The 17,993-nt window shown below is 39.6% G+C and overlaps 1 protein-coding gene across 1 annotated transcript in view; it reads left to right on the top strand.

Annotated features, from left to right (window-relative positions):
- Nucleotides 1–17,993, top strand: part of ctnna1 (catenin (cadherin-associated protein), alpha 1) — a 157,130-nt gene that overhangs the window by 33,139 nt on the left and 105,998 nt on the right. The window contains exon 7 of the mRNA XM_077247593.1: nt 11,326–11,529. Coding sequence (XP_077103708.1) covers nt 11,326–11,529 — 204 coding nt within the window. The remainder of the gene's footprint in view (nt 1–11,325; nt 11,530–17,993) is intronic.

The raw sequence follows: 17,993 nt of genomic DNA, 5'->3' as shown, positions 1-17,993 counted from the left end.
GAGATCGCTAAACTGCAGGATACTTTTTTGTCTGTGTTTTCAGATCATCCACGCTTCTTCAGCAGTGTAGAGCACGCGGCGTGTGCATGGTTGCCAGATTGCCTAGATTAAGTAAAACACAGGGTAGAAAACGTGCTCTTTTAACAAAAGCTCTGTTTGGAGATTTAAATTGTTGAAATTTGGCAACCACAAGCGTGAATGCTCGTAGCGGCTTGTTAAAAATAGTTTTAAAAACTACCTTTAGTCTTGTCTTTTTTCGTTGGATGTTAATCTAGTCACAGTTATCATTTAATGACGGTGCGATTCGATTTCGATCAATCGTTCTGCCCTACTAGCAACACGGTCCTTAGACTTTCATTCAAAGGGATATCTTTGGATAGAAGTGTCATATAAAGGGTTTGCTTGACTCAGGGCAGCAGACGGACATCACAAATCACCTTCACGACTTCCTCTGCATGCCCTAGCAACCATTGCTGAGCACCCTAGCAACCCAAAGAGGGATATCTTCAAATGTCATAGTCACGGTTGTTAAACTGGGGTACGCGTACCCCCAGGGGTACGTGGACTGATTTCAGGGGGTTTGCGAAAAAAGATCTAAGGGACTATTCGCTTTTTATTTAAGGGGCTACCAGAGAAGTTTTGAGATCTGTAGTCAAAAACGACTTAATTTTCTATGACCCTCCAAAACGATTGTGAAAAAAGGCATGACCCTCCCCGATAATTTATTGATTACTTCTGTACTGGTTTGCGCTTGGCAAAGATGTTCAGATAGCCATTTTTTTTTTACAGCCATGACAAAAGTCTAAACTCCTGCTTTCTCATCTTACTAGGGCTGTAACGATAGACCAAACCTACAATTCGGTTCGTATCACGATTTTTGATTTAAGATTTTAAAAAAAATCATGTTCTCGGTGCTGATGCAGTGGCGACGCGTTCATGTAACATGCAAGGGTGGCGCTGCCAATAAAGTATCTAAAAGCTGCCACAAAGAACCGGCATAATGATTATATGTCAAATATAGCAAGGAGACATTTTAATTAGAGATGCACCGATTACAATTTTCTAAGCCGATACCGATTTACGATTTTTCATGAGTTTGACCTGCCGATCCCGATTTTAGCCGATTCCGATTTCATTTTTTCTAACCACTTTACAGCAAACACAAATATTTATTTTCTATCTTTTCTTTAATAGAACATTTTACATAGAACATAGAACATTTTTTGAACAAATAAAATAAAATAAAACTATATAAATTATTACTCCTGGTGTGGGAAATTCACACATCTAAATGCAGAGTTATGGTATGGAAGAACCATTTTCATTTCCATATATTCAACTAAAAAAAAAGGATATATTTACTTTTACTACGAAACTAAACTTCTGTATGAAAACAGGTTATAGCAATAAAATAATATATAAATAGCAAATAAAAATAAAATAAATATAGCCTTGCAGTATAAAGATGTTTCTCAAAACACACACACAGACACACACAGACACACACAGACACACACAGACACACACAGACACACACAGACACACACAGACACACACAGACACACACAGACACACACAGACACACACAGACACACACAGACACACACAGACACACACAGACACACACAGACAGACACAGAGAGACACAGAGAGAGACACACAGAGAGAGACACACAGAGAGAGACACACACACACACACACTCTAAGGGTGTCACGATTTCGATTTTAAATCAAAATCGATCGAAATTAATTCACAATCTCAAAAATCTAAATAAAAAATGGAATCGTCGATACTGCCACGCCCCCATGTCGCGCCCGTGATGGAAAGTTCGGATCGTTTTACTGACTCTATTGTTCAATCTCGTTCATCAAAATTAACTAATCTTTTTTCAGTCATTTCAGGGGCTTTAAATGTTATACTTTTAACAGGCAAATTCCCCGAACACATCCAACGCAATCTTGATCATATTCTGAATTAAGAAATCATTATAATGCAGTCAAAATGAATTTACAGGGAACATTAATACTTGACCTTCCGAGTCTTTTGTTCATTTGTCGCGTGACAGAGGCAATGAATGGATCGTTCATGAACGACTCATCACGGCGCGAGAAAAAACACACACGTGTTGAAAGGCTGAGTCCTCTAACTTGGATTCTATGCCCGAGCCCGAACTTGGCCGATATTTCGCGTCACTATCCTCGGGCCGGGCTCTTGATCTATAGACGTGCACTCCCAACGCAATAGAGTGCGGCGCGGGACTAGATTTGATGGCCGAGTGCGAGCGCGGCCGGTAATGCACTCACTCTGTGTGTGCGGGAGAATAAAAAGATTTGCGGGACTCCGGCAAATTAGAAATATCTATGAATAAAACATATAAAAACTAATACATTTTTTTCATCTGTTGCAGAAAAGCAACAAGAACAACTAACATAAAATAGAAACGATTTACAGGCCAGAGTTTCTATTTATAAAATGTTGGCAGCGTTGAGCGATTTAGCCAATCACAGACATATGTGTTGATTTCTTGAACGCAATGACCAATCAGAAGCATTTAAGATAGACTCTCCTCACCGCTCAAAACGGACTTTTTGTTCAGTGCTGAATTCTGTAAGCTGGCAAATCCTTTAATTATAACAAACAAAGTGTAGGCTATATATTATGAAAGATTCATTGTGCAGTCAGCTTCACTGATAATAACAGAGATGTGTGAGATTGCGATGAACTGATGTCAGCTTTTTAGGAGCAACAGCAACCTGTGCTTCAAAAAAAATAATCGAGAATCGAATCAAACCGTGACCTTTGAATCGAAAATGTAATCGAATCGAGGATTTGGTGAATCGTGACACCCCTAACACACACACACACACACACACACACACACACACACACACACACACACACACACACACACACACACACACACACACACACACACACACACACACACACACACACACACACACACACACACACACACACACACACACACACACACACACACACACACACACACACACGCACACACACAGGCCCATTGCAATCACTTGTACTCAATGGCAAGTTTTATTTCGCAAACAGTTCTTCTCTCGTCTGCCGCATGTCCAGCCAGGCTAAACAATCACTTTAATTGAGCGCGAGCAGCGCAGCAAAAATAGACTCTGCGCTGAAACCCCGCTTCACTGCTGCTCACGCGACTCTCCTGCTCGACGCTCACGCGCTACTCCTGCTCTCGGTGTGAATGCACTCATTGATTAACATGCATGCCGAGGGAAAAAACCCCTGCGCTGCTCACACTTGCGGTGTGAAACGGCCATAATTCACGAGGTTTCCTACATGTGCGTTCTGTGTGCACGTGTGATGCTGATTTTGCGCGATGTTAATCATGCGGCGCCCGAGTGCATTTGAGCGGCAAAAAAAAATCGGCATATGTCATACTGACCGGCCGGTCGCCGATCATGGCCGATCACGTGAAAATCGGCCGATACCTATCACCAGCCGATCAATCGGTGCATCTCTAATTTTAATTGTTTATTAATAATCAAGTGTTTGTCAGTGTCGGATGCAAAGATGAAGTTGACAATGTTGACTCGCGATCTTCGCAGTAGTGAACGCGCCAGAGAGAAGTGCACATTTCATACGGATTACATAAGCAGAGAGTCTGATTTCTTTCGTTTTGATTTGTTCTGTTAAAAAGTAGACATTTCAAGCTTTCTATATATTTCTCAGGTCTGTGAGGCAAGTACCTTATACGCTGTGTTTCGGTTCATTTATTAGACGAGAGTCCAGTTCACGTGCCGGCGCCTCCATGTCATGATGATCTATTTTTTACTATATTTACTTATTTATTAAATCCAGGCAATTGGTTGATGAAACATTGATTAAAATTAAGATACAATTAATAAAAAACGAAATTCACTTTAAAGAAAGGCTTTGTGCTTTCTGTTTGAGGTCTCTGTTTGAGGTCTCTGTGAAAGTTTTAAAGTCGCTTTCAGAGCGGTCATGTCCGTAACTGAGAACTGTCACGTCCGTAACATTGTTTTTAAGACTGAAACTGTCCCCAATTTGGCCTAACATCGCTGCATTATGTAAGAACATCCAGGCACATCCCTCACATTGATTAAACTGGTGATATGGATGGAGAGGTGGTAGGCCTATTCTGTGTGGTTTACTACAATATAGTTTACTGTTTACTATTTAGTTTACTATTGTTAATGTGTTCTCTTTTTTATTATTTTACAGCAGAGAAGTTAAGAAAATATACAATGTTATCATATGTGAAAAGCAACCGTTTAAGAAGCCCTATATTTCTGCATCAGAACATCATATTGACACGGGGGTTGGCTCTTTTGACTCATGTTAGCAAACAGGGCTAATGTTAACATAGTTAACATAGGTAAACATATTTGCATCTTGTTAAAAACATGTTAGCAACCACTAATAATGTTAGCATCATGGTAACAAGTTAAACGTGTTAGCATGTGACTAGCAACATGTTAAATGTGTTGGGATCATGCTAGGAACATGTTAATTGTTAGCATAATGCTAGCATATTTTGAATCGAGGCAGTGGTTGTGCACGGCAAGCACCACTCACATTTTCTTCAGAAAATGTACATGTCTAGTTGTCATTTGCTGCTCTCTTGTCCTTTTCCATTTGAGCTCAAAAGCATTAGGAAGTGATAATTTAATCATGTGAATCCAGACTGCAGGATGCAGAGACAATTTAAAGCTGGCAACAAAATGAAGTTCATAGATTTTTTTTTATCATTGCGTACGGTTCATCAGATTAAGGATCTGCGAGAGGTAATAAATCTGAGCTATTTTAAATGAATTAAGAGATTTCAAAATGATGCATTTGTCATGACCTAAGGCTAACAATGTAACATGGTTAATTGTAAGTGAAGCAAATGTCCTGATTTTTCTTATTCTCAGCCAATCAATGCTCCCAACAAAGCACGTTGAGATTTCTCACAGCCTGCAGCTCTGTCCTTACCTGCGGCTGCTAGAATTATCGGTACCCTCAGACCTCCATTATATTGATTGTGCTGTACTATGTGATTGGCCCAGTTTTCATTCTTGACCTTGAATGCTGCTTTTCTAGGGATGCTGTATAGAGCTCATTTCGCCAGATCGATCTGTGCAGTGTTGAATTATTACCATTCCACCTTTCTTTTAATGATTTCCAGTGATGATAAAACCTCTTATAGTCATGTTTTAGCAGTTTATAATGATTTAACATCGGCTAACTAACCCTGTGTAGTCATTGCCTTGAATCAGTAGATGACATTTGTTCCCAGACAGTTATTATAATCGTTGGATGTACTCACTGGTGAATCAAAACAGATGATTAGGGCAGTGGTTCCCAAACTAGTTCTGTTGTAGTTTCAGTAGTACTTATAAACAGGTATTACATGGAGGTAGGAGGAAAAGAAAATGCCATTGAAATGTTTTCGAAGATAGTCAGTTACCTTTAGATATAAATTCATATAAACCCTCATCCCCAAATTCAATAGTTATATTTTTCTTCCTATATTTCAAGCATCACGAACAGTGAGCTTGCTGTGCCTCTTCCGTATTCAGTGTGCTCCGTCTCTGACCTGTGCTAACGTCCCATTTACAGACTTTGTAATATTTCCACACTTTACATTTTGGGAAATGATTGTAATGCAGTTAGTTCGGAATAGAGATTGGTCAAAATAGAACGACAAACAGTTCCGATTTATTGCTGGTCGACAGGTGTATCTCTGATAAAGTTTTGTAGCTGTTGACTCATGTAACATTGTATTCTGATAAATAAGCCACAAAAATTTTAGATACAGGAGAAATTTCACAATTATTAATTTTAATATAACAGCAAAAACTACCAGCCTAACTAGTAAAGTTTAAACATTATTGAAGACAGGTAAATCTTCAATAATTAAATAAGTGAAATAGTCGGTAATACAATGAGAACAAATAAACAAATTACAAGCAATACCTCAAATACAACAGACCAAAGATACAAATGAAATAAAACAGTGCTTTATTTTTTTTTAGGCAAGTCTAACTGTGTTCGGGTACAGAAATTGAATAATCAAACGTAAAATAACACTGCACTCTCCTCTCTTAAATATATAGATTAATCCTTGTTAAATCTACAAAAGTTGCTCAGTCGAGAGCATGGAGTGATTTTCTGTTTTTTGTTGTTTGATTAACATTAATGGCACAGACGGTCGGAGGAATATTATCAGGAGTATAACTGTTCTTTTCTTGCAGTTTTGCGATGTATCCAATACAGCTGACTGGATCATCTGTAAACAAAAGTTTCATTGTGAACTGTGCCGCCTTTACAAAACAAGCTGTAGTCTCTTACTCTTTCTCCAAACAAACATATAATCCTCAAAAGTGATCATGATGCCAATAAAAATAAAACCTTCACTTATTCCTTACACCGTTATCCTTCTGAAGTCTTAACAGAAATTAGCAAGTGAGCTGTTTAAACAGGACGCATAAAAGTGAACATTCATTTACTCTTCCATTTACTCTTCCCTTTTATCCTCTCGTCGACAGACTCAGGTGCGTGGGGTATGTCTGAATGCACATCTGTACTGTGTATCAGCAATTAAAATGGGTTTTATTTGCTTTTGATGCAACACTCAACATCAAGTGTAAGCCAGTGCCAGCCAAGTGACAAAGCCAGTAGGCGGGGCCTATGGTGCGATGATGTAAATCTATTCATCAATGTCATGCTTTTTGCTGGCAGGTAATTGTATTTGTCCATGTGACGTCACAAATCCAACTATCCAAATGAGCCTTTTTTGGAGCTTGAATAAATCCTTTGTTTAAAATGAGGATGTTTTAAGTAGGGCTGGGTATCGAGTTCGATACTTTTTAGGTACCGACCGAATTTCCTCGATACTACAGAGTGTCGAAACATGTCTTGTTTTTCGGTACCTAAGTGGTTAATCTCGTCAATGTCAGTGAAACAACAAGCATGCAGCATGATTGGCTGTGGCGGAAAAACACTATTTACGCGGCTGCCCAGAGACGTGGCTTGTCGCACGTGAGGCTGTAGTGTGTGTGTGTAAGCCTCCCAACCCAGATAGAAAGAAAATATGTGGAAATGATCAAGTGTACCTACCTATGTACCAGACTCTGCCAGAAGCACGTGATGCAATATTTTCGACAAGATAATTGCTGCCAAGACCGGCAACAGAATAAATCTGATAAGGCACTTAAAAGCGCACAGAATACACTTTAGAGTAGAAAGTTTATCTGTCTTCGACTGCAAGAACTGGAGCGCGTCACAAATGAACCGAAACTCAGCGTATAGGATACTTGCCTCACAGACATGAGAAATAGGCAAACGAAACAATTAGAAATAAATAGTTTATGTAATCCATATAGGCACGCGCGCGTTCACTAGGCTAGCTACTGCATGAATGACGAGTCAGCATCGCCATATTCATCTTTGCAGCCAACACACTCAGTAAACACTTGTTTATAAATAAGCTTATAGCTATATAAATTAAAATATTTCCCTGCTATTGTTTCCTGACACATCCATAATCATTAGGCTACTTTTGCCAGTGCTTTGTGGCAAGCTTCATGTGTGCTGAGCGTGAGGCATATATCCCCACCCCAGTAGCCTATATTTAATTCAATTCACATTTATTTGTATAGTATTTTTCACAATACATATCATTTCAAAGCAGCTTTACAGAAAATGCATGTCTAAATTACAATTTAGAGTGATCTGTTATCAGAGGTGACTGAATTAAAATTAATTGAAATGCATTACACCGTTTCATTGTTAAACAATGCATTAAGTTAACGCAGAAACAATGAGCTCATTGAAGTAAAGAATACATGCTGTTAAATGATTAGGAAACATAGAAAACTTTAGCATTGGTGGTTTTTTACAGACTCAAAATATGAGTACCAAAAAAATAATAATTTTTTTTCTGTTTGACTTTTTTACAATGTTATATTGTTAAAACTGGTTTCATAAAATTGGTATCGAAAAAGTATCGTTCAGGAACCGGTATCGAAGTCAAACTATCAATATCGGTATCGAAAATTGTTACGATACCCAGTCCTAGCTTTAAGCAGGATATGTTAATAGTATAAAAACCTCTTTTTAAAAGGCAAACTTGATATCTCACGTCATGATTACTTTATTAAAGTATAGGCTGTTTTGCAATATACGTTGTAAAACTATTAGTTAGGCTTGTCTTTTTTTCTGTGACATTGAAGTACTGTAATACTTAGTTTTCTTTAATAAATGGAAAGCAAAGTTACATTTCTCTCACCGCACAATGCTACTTTGCGGATTCAAAAAATGTTCTGGTTAGTGGTGGGCCGTTATTGGCGTTAACGTGCTGCGTTAACGTGAGACACTTATCGGGCGATAAAAAAAATATCGCCGTTAATCTATTCTCAAAGTTGGGTTGGGAGCTGAGCTGGGTCTATACTACGCAAGCTATGATGACTTTCACCTTGATATTTTTGCGCTGATGTAACTTATACCTAGCCGAATTGCACTGTATGGGGTAGGGATGGGAATTGAAAACCGGATCCACTCGAAAACCGGTTCTAAGTTTTACGAACCATCAATATTTTATGCCCTCGACGTTAACGATTCCTCTTATCGATGCTCCTGCTCTGAGTCCCAGCCATAATATACAGACCGCGAACTCAACTTTGCCTTTTGTCCTTTATCGGGCACCATAGCGTGACGTCCTATACGCATCTGTGCGTCATTCGTGATGTCAAAGCGATTTGAGCAGAGGAGGTAAACATGGAGTGGAAAAGACGATCTAAAGCTTGGCTTTATTTTACTAAACGAGAAAAATTATGCTGTTTGCTGTTTGCATAAACAGGGGTTTTCCTGCGTTAAGTTCGGTGAGTAATGTAGACTGCTGCGCTTGTGACAGGGCACATGTTTGAGAGAGAGAGCGAGAGAGCCGGTCGCGCGCACTCTCTCACTTTGGAGCCAGGCGAAAGGGTACAAGACTTCACCATCTCCACACTAAGCGCTGTCTTGCTCTCTCAAGTTCGCTGAGTAATATAGATGAACTGCTGCGCTTGTGACAGGGCACATGTTTAACTGAAAGAACGAGCAGAGAGAGCGAGACCCGGTCGCGTGCGCGCACTCTCTCACTTCGGAGCCAGGCGAAAGTGTACAAGCCTAGACTTCACCATCTCCACACTAAGCGCTGTCTTGCTCTCTCTCCCTCACACATATTAACCAAAATAAATCGACACGATGTTAAAAAGGTCGGAAGACCAAAGTTTCATGTGGAGCATTCAGAGATTTTGTTTTCCTGAATTACCGCTGGGTGTGAATTGTGCTAAAATAAGTTACCTTATCTTCTCCTAAAAGCGTTCCACACATTCAGCTGACAGTCTCAAGTACCACCTAAACGCAAAGCATCCCTTAGCTAATGCGGTAGATGCCGGGCCAAGCACTGATGTAATGTTAAACTACTATGTTTGAGTGCAACCGAGGCAAGCCCGTCGAAACAGCTCTATCAGTTAGATGTAAAGATGTATCCAATAGTAAACACAAGTACATCTGATTGAACTTGAATTATTTTCATCACCGATGATCATAGTAGAACAGCTTTCACAAGCAGTTTGTGATGCATTTTGGAAACAGGAGATGAGCCACTGGTCTAATGCGCCACCTGGCTTGAGAAACCCATTCTCAAAGACTTAGGCCTACTTTTAGTCATTATTTGGGTAGCACACATATTCTGAATGCCTTCGACAGAATTTAAATGAGCTATTTTAATCTAGATTAATCTAGATTAATTCCAAGATTACAGTGAGATTAATCTAGATTAAAAAAATAATCTATGCCCACCACTAGTTCTGATCCATGACTCAAACTGTAATGATTTGAACTGAGGTTTGTGATCCGTTGCAACTCTACATATGGTATTTTTTGCGATGCCACAATGAGACTTGGTCATTGATTGTTAATGGTGCAGACACATTTGTATATTAAAACTGTTCAAGCTGGAGATGTATCTGCTCTATTCTTAGTAGTAGCTGTTTCAGGAGACTAGACATCCTCACAAAGGAGAGGCGGTCCTCTTCCCAACCAGGTGCCATCTGTTTAAATGCCAAGAAAAAAAGTGGGTGTGAGTGTATGCGCACATGAGATGGGGATTGCTCGATACCTCAGATCATGTGTGTCTTTAATTTCCTGGTGACTACTGAAACTACAGCACACATGCACATTTTTTCCACATCACTTCTTGCTGCTTAATTTGAAGCTGGAGCAACTTTGCAGTGAGTCAGAGAGTGGCTTGTTGCCATGCCAACCTGACACGCAAGCAAAGGAGGTCAAATGAGATGAGGCTAATAAACTCATATTCTTACAACTGAATTGTTGAATATTTTACTGTGTATATGACATCCGATGAAGGGGATTGTCACGTTGAAGAATGATTTCGCCTGCTGCTGTTGTCGTCCATTTTCTGTCTTCCTATAGCTTTTCTGGCACATTAGTGACTCTTGTCATCACTTTAATTGCACCAGACATTGACAAGTTTATTCTTTGAGAGGGGAGTGTGATGTCCCCAAGTGAATGTACCCAGCAGAGGGCATGTAGGGACATCTAAAATGTCATCCTGGCTCAAAAAGGAAAAATAGCAATGATTTATATGCACAACTGCATTTTGTTGCCCTTGGCTAAATTGCAATTACTCTGCTGTTTAGCCTTAAAGATCACTTTTACCAACTACAGTGTTTACCAAAGCAGTTCTCTCTGTTGAAAACCCGACTCGAGATTTACACGGTCCAAGTCTGTGATCTTACATAATGTGCAGTTAAGCTTGATTTTTGTCCCCACTGGTTTAACTTTTTTTCCCTGTTCGGCCCCAGTGGATGGTACAAATGGTTTTTAAGATGCCGTCTGTTACATAGTTGATTTAAAAGACAGCTGAAGTGCACAGGCAAGCTAATGCAGCCTCTGATTGAGCAAAACCCGTTGGCCTGAAACTGCATCAGGAGCCCCAGACCATCATCTCAGATCTTGTGAATTATTGATTCGTCCAGTTAATGAATATCACAGCTTGTGCCTCGGCGTCCAGGGAGATAGATTCCAAAATCCTGTTCAGGCCGCAAAGCCAATAATGGTGGCCGTTTAACTCTTGTGAAGTTGGACATTTGGTATGTGAAAACACAAATCTCACTTTTTCCCCCTCTCATTTTGCAAAGAAATGTTGAATGGCAGTATTTTAGAGCATACGATTTTTAAAAGTAGAGGGAGCAAGACAAGAAGATTGAGAGTGACACTTTTTTCAGTATTAATTCTGTGTTTCTCCCCCCCTGCAGAAGCAGATCATCGTGGACCCACTGAGTTTCAGTGAGGAGAGATTCCGGCCTTCTCTTGAGGAGCGTCTGGAGAGCATCATAAGTGGCGCCGCCCTCATGGCCGATTCCTCCTGCACGCGTGACGACCGGCGCGAGCGAATCGTGGCTGAATGCAACTCTGTGCGGCAGGCGCTGCAGGATCTGCTCTCAGAGTACATGGGCAATGTAGGTGCACGTCAAATACAATTTTTCCTTCTCGTTTGCTGCTTTTCCCATTCTGCAGTCCCACATTCCTAAATGATGAAGGGAAGTACCCACCTGCTACCAGAGACAGACGGTCTCATGCTGGGAAGGAGAGGGTAGTTTTATTTCAGGGACAGTGCACACGTTCGCCTGGCGGTGTTGTATAAAGACCTTCAGTCTCAACACAATTTGTCCTGTGCCGTCTGGCTTTTGAAGAGAGGGGTTTAGTACACACAAGCCCCCTGCTGCGCTACTGATCTGTGCATTGAATTGTTTGACTGCTGTTGTTTTCAAATAATTCCTTTTGTTTGCTCACCAGTATTGGTTTTATTTGTTTTCTCGGATCTTCATTTAATTTGTTTTCTTTTTGTTGCTTCATTTATTATCTTGCAGTACCAGATTAATTTTTCCCCCACTGAAAGTCCTGAGTAGTTTAAAGAAATATTGGTTGAAAGCAACCTTTCTACACCCCTGCGGCGTGCAGCTCGGTTGGTGATATGATATGCTTGTGGTCCAGTTGGTAAATGGAGAACTTGTAAGTTCTTTGACACATTTGGCTGTATTGGCCCCACAAAGAGAGAAAATTAGCCACTCTTAGGCCAAGCTGATGTGGAATGTTCTATAATTGAAAAATAAACAAATGCAATCATGTTTGTAAATGCAACTTCAAATCCCCACTTTAAAACGCCTACCTCATTTCTCTGAATCAGAATCCACCTCAGGCTGATTTATTCCTCTGATTTCTTACACGCTTTGAATGTCTTGCCTTGTACCATCAATGTTTGTCTGCAACCCCCCCCCAAACTTGGTGAAAGGTCGGAGTAGCTTTTTTCTTTCCAACCAGCCATTTTGTGACGCATTTACTTGAAAATTACGACACATCTATCGGTTTATAAATATCTAGGAAAGCTCGTAATTTGTATTGCAAAGTTTTTCATGCTTGATGGCCCTTTTAAAAGTTCAAATAAGTTCTACGCCCAAAAGCACTCGGGAACATAATTTTTCTGTCACACGTTAATAGCGGTGTGTGGGCAGCCGAAGTGGTGTTGTGCCACAAACCGCTGAAGATGATGTTTGGGGAAGCGATGTCTCACCGGTGTCAGTGACTATTTATGTCAGTCTTACAAAACATCAGCAAGCAGCAGGTCCTCAGCTCTGTCTGGAAACACTGCGATGTTCTCTGCAACCTGAGCTGACGCTGTCCAGATGGCTCATTGCTTTTTCTGTGTTTCTCCAGACCAGGATTGTGAGCGAGTGCCTGCCTCTGTCATTATAGTCCATTTTTAACTCTGCGGCGTGAGAGCCTAAAAATGGCTGTCTGATAACATCTAGCAAAGGGTTTGGCATGGATAAGGCACAAGCATTCAATAAAAGTCAAATTACAAATTCGATTTCCAGTGCTATTTCAAGTGATCCTTATGAAGAGCGCTCATGCCTGGAATGGAAAAATCATACCAGATTGATTCCAGCAGTGATAGTAATCACTAATATGCAGCTATCTGTGTAATAAGCTTGCCATGTCATCCCATATTAGCGGTGTTACCATGACTACATGAGAAATTATAATATAATTGGACAGGACCTGTTAAAGCAACCTCATCTTATGTATAGAATTATTTATGTCCCTGCACAGATAAATGACATACAGCCATCCCATATGTCCCCACTCAGATAAATGATATGGAGCTGTCGTTTTGAATACACGAGCACAGTCCATGATACTTTCTTTTCTGTGATCGCTTTTTTGTTGATCCTAGGTGCTGCCGGTTTATTTTAGCCACAGATTCATCCAAGCAGTGTCCAGGATGTTTCAAAACAGGTTTTCTACTTGACTAGGCCTTTGCAGCGTGTCTGCCCCAACACACAAAACACTGCTCCTCAGCCCTGAAGCGCAGCTGACATGACAAGGCTTTGGCTGCTCACTCGTTCAGACAGGTGAAACAGATGAGGGAGATTATATGTCCATCCTTCTCGGCTGCCTCTGGAGCAAAGCCTCCTTGAGCCTCTGGATGCTTTGGCTGACATTTTACCTGGCAATACCCTTCACAAGCTCTCTTAAAAAACCTAGTGAGCTATTGTTTACATAGGCAGCAAATTACTTTAGTTTTGGCATGTTGCAAAGATAACTACGCAATACTAAACACAATGTATAATCCAGAGTGTCTGCGATGTTGCCTTTTTAGGCAGACAAATTCAAAAGAACAACATTTGAAATGGAAATCTTTTTGTAACCATAACCAATGTAAAAGTCTGTCACTTTTGATAGTCGTAGTCCTTTAACAGTACGTTATGCATCACAATACTCTCATGGTGTACCGAAAACGACCCACCCCCTGCTACCCTGCCCAGCCCTGGCCCATTGTTGAGGTTGACATCACTTTACCTTTTGTCACAAAATAAAATGGGGTGTTACAGCACACGTATGCCTCTGCGCCTTTTAGGTGTCTTGGGTGTATAAAACGAATACAGTGGTGTAATCTAACCACCAATAGTCGCAATAAGCTCCGTTTTCTGGTACATTCGATACAAAACAAAGTTTCAATTAGTGCTGCACGATTAATCGTATCGCAATCGCAATCACGATATCAAGCCAATGTGATTATATGACGAAAAATGCTGCGATTTTATATGCAATAAACCAATTAGGGCTATTAACGCAACATCTGTTATTTTTGTCATCCTTTGGCTAGTGTTACATGATCCCGCTCTTATTCGTGCGAATGCTTTTGAACCATTCATTCGCGTCAAGACAAGTGTCTTTTCAGGTCGCTCCCTGTAAATGTCCACTCACAGAAAGACGCGCGCCAGTATCATGCGTACGCACAAGACTGCATGCCAGAATACAGTTCTCTTTCGCGCTTGAACGAACAATAACTAACAATTATGCCAAAATGTCGTATTGTCGAGTATCTTCGTAACATAAGAGCAATCTTATGATGGACGTGAAGAGTTGTGTGAGAATGAGGCGCGTGTGAGATCCGCGTCTCTGTCAGCAGCAGCTGGTCTTAAAGTGACAGTACACAGTAGCCACTAATTATGTCTGTCAGTAAAGTTAATCAAAGAACAAAGGGAACAGGGAAACACTCAATGCTCTTTACTAAAGAACTTTTTTAGCTCTAATAAGGATTAGTCTATATATAATTTATAATTTATGCAGCACAGACTTTGAAAACTTATTTAATTTCTGTATATGTCCTACCTGTTAGACAGGAAGGGGACAGGTAAATATGACATTTACTATGGGTTTATGTGAGGATTGTTTGAAGTTCACTTAAATTAAAAGCTGTTATATTTGTTTAATGTTTAAAAAAATGTATAGATTTCAATTGTAATGACAGAATCACTGTAATGTTGGATGGCTATAATTAATATTTAAAATGGGGGTCATTTTTATCCAGGCATCAGTGGCTTATTGATCATTAGAGGTGTTATCAATCATTTAGTTGTTGTTAGTTTGAGTTGAGAAATAAACATTTCAGAATTATCACCAATCTGTGTTTGCATTTTGCTTTAGAACCAAGCAAGTTGACTCTTGAAACCATTTGTTTATTGAATCGCAATCGCAAATCACAATCGCAATATTGACCTCAATCGCAATATGACATTTTCCCCAAATCGTGCAGCCCTAGTTTCAATCTTTCAAATGATATCCATTTTATCACGAAATTGTAACAATAAATGCCGTTTTGGCATTCTTTAATGTGGCAGGGTTTCCCGGAGCACTTTGAAACTAAGGCGGCCGCCTAAGCAACACACGCCTGCCTCCTTAAAGGGTTAGTTCACCCAAAAATGAAAATGATGTCATTAATGACTCACCCTCATGTCGCTCCAAGCCCGTAAGACCTACGTTCATCTTCAGGACACAGTTTAAGATATTTTAGATTTAGTCCGAGAGCTTTCTGTCCCTCCATTGAAAATGTATGAACGGTATACTGTCCTTGTCCAGAAAGGAAGTAAAGACATCATCAAAGTAGTCCATGTGACATCAGTGGGTTGGTTAGAATGTTTTGAAGCATCGGAAATACATTTTGGTCCAAAAATAACAAATACTACGACTTTATTCAGCATTGTATTGTCTTCCGGTTCTGTTGGGGATCCGCGTTCACGAGTCCGCAGTGACGCTGTAAGACGCTGCTGACGTGTATCTGGTGCATCCGTGTATTCGGGTTCAAATAAATATGGCTGGGCAAAAAAATGCAAGTCTTCCTCTGTGTGGAAATCCTTAGACATGTTTGTGAAGATTGTTTTGTTTCCAGCGTGCGTCTCCCTCAGACTGTAAACGAAGCTCGGGCGCACCAGACACACGTCAGCAGCGTCTTACGTCAGCAGCGTCACTGAACGCGGATCCCCAACAGAACCGGAAGGCAATACAATGCTGAATAAAGTCGTCGTTTTTGTTATTTTTGGACCAAAATGAACGCGATCTCTTCCTCAGTTATAGAATAAACAAATAAATTAATTTTTTTAAAAGTTAAAACAGCTTGTAAACTGTCACGTAACATTACATTTAGCTCAGGCAAGTCATTCAGTGTCCAAAGCTTGTTAGTTCGCTGGAGAAAAGCTCAAGTATATATATTATATTTTACTTAACAAAAAGGATAGAAAAAAAAAAAATCAGTTTTATAGTTTTCTCACCTCTGCTGTACTGAACCGTGACTTCAAAACTGCGGTAGGTACTGAACCGTCAGCTTTGTGTACCGTCACACCCCTAGTAGTAGTAGTGGTATTATTTTAAGACATTAACTGTTTTCCTTATAACAATATTTGTTGATGGATTTAAATGATGCAATCTTTTAAATCTCGAGGAGCTTTCTGTGAAGTCCTTTGCCATATTGCTAACATTTTGCATCTCTTGACTTTTAATGCAAGAAACATTTTCTTTACATCTTTTTGTTATAGTCTTTCAGGATTTCCTTATCAGGTAGCAAAGATATTTCTCCCTCAATCTCTCTAACTCTTTTATCCTCTTTAAATGGAGGAATGTATTGGGTGGATATAGGCTGAAATTTCGATTTGATTAAGACAGGTGCAGGTCCTCCCCCCTCTGTTAGAATGAATAACTAGTCTCACATCCAATTTGAAGTTGTTTGAAGTTACTTATTTTGATAGAAGGACATATTGGCCAGACAGCATATGTGCTTTCATTCGCAGCTGAGACTCATGCAATTGGAAGTGCCCTCCACCCTTATTACATTTTTCAAACCGCGAAATAAAACTTCAGCTTAATTTTATCAATTTATTGAAGCAATTTTGTATTTACACAATAGATTTGAAGATCTAGATGTTGTAAATGTTATCCTAATTAAAGGGATCACAAATGGATCTATTTGATGAAATCTGAAATTCATAAAGAGATCGTAAAACTAATCCATATGAATTGAACGGTTTAGTCAACATTTTCTGAAGAGACATGATCGCTTTATATGATGAACATATTTAATTTAGACTTTTATTTACATATAAACATTCATCAACTCGCACATCAGTTGTGGTTAATGGAAGCTCAAACATGTTCGTTTGACGTGCGAGAACCATTGAGGTTCATATCGTGTGTTACGCAGGGCGTTTGATCTTCCGCAAGAATGAATGAGGTTTGTTCTCGTGTTTCACGAGGGTGAGTAAATGATTTCAGAATTGTTTAATTTTTGGTTGAACAAACCCTTCAAGGCAGGAAGCACATTTCATTTCACATTCATCAAATTTCTACAAATTTCACTTTTTAGATTTAGTTTGGTTGCACGTGTATTTCAATAGCCTCCCACAAATCAGCTGCATAAAGCAGACTTTAAAGGAGCATTGTGTAGGTTCTGAAATTTCTAACCGTTACTGACACCAGTGGCAGTTAGAGAAACTGCAGCCAGTCTCATGCTTGTTCTCAGTGCGCACACTCGTAAACAATAATATATTGCAAAATGGCCTGTAACTATGTCTTACCTTTGCAGTAAAAAGAAAGCCAGCTCGGGGTCTGTTAGGGACATTAAGGTGCCATTCTTTCTATTACATTATGGTTGGCTCATAAATGTACAAATGTAAACTCTATCTTAAAGATTTTTTGAAGTAAAAAGCTACGCAATGCTCCTTTAATATTCTATACATTAAATGAGAGGTCTTGAAAGGTTAATCTGAAACCCAAGTTCTGTAGTTATAGCCTCAGGCATCAGCTCTGCCATTTTATTACGTTTTTATAAACATTCATAACCAGTTTACAGCAGTTCAGTTTCTAGGCATCGAGTTGACCAAGCTAAGCGCCTAATGCATTAAGGTTTTTGACTTTAGCGCTAGAATGTAAATGCTTTAAAGTTGCTTAGATTGGCATAAATAGTTTTTTTTGTCACCTTATGTTTGATTCTTGCCTTAGTCACATATTTAAAATGAAAATTTAGAGCAGCGCCTAAAAACAATCAAACCTCTATTCATAATTATGTGTTTTAATCGCTGTTATATGA

This window comes from Siphateles boraxobius, unplaced genomic scaffold (genome assembly GCF_051911475.1).
Source record: "Siphateles boraxobius isolate OS27281-9 unplaced genomic scaffold, OSU_SipBor_1 3, whole genome shotgun sequence".
Taxonomy (NCBI): Eukaryota; Metazoa; Chordata; class Actinopteri; order Cypriniformes; family Leuciscidae; genus Siphateles; species Siphateles boraxobius.
This window is presented reverse-complemented; position numbering and strand designations above follow the sequence as displayed.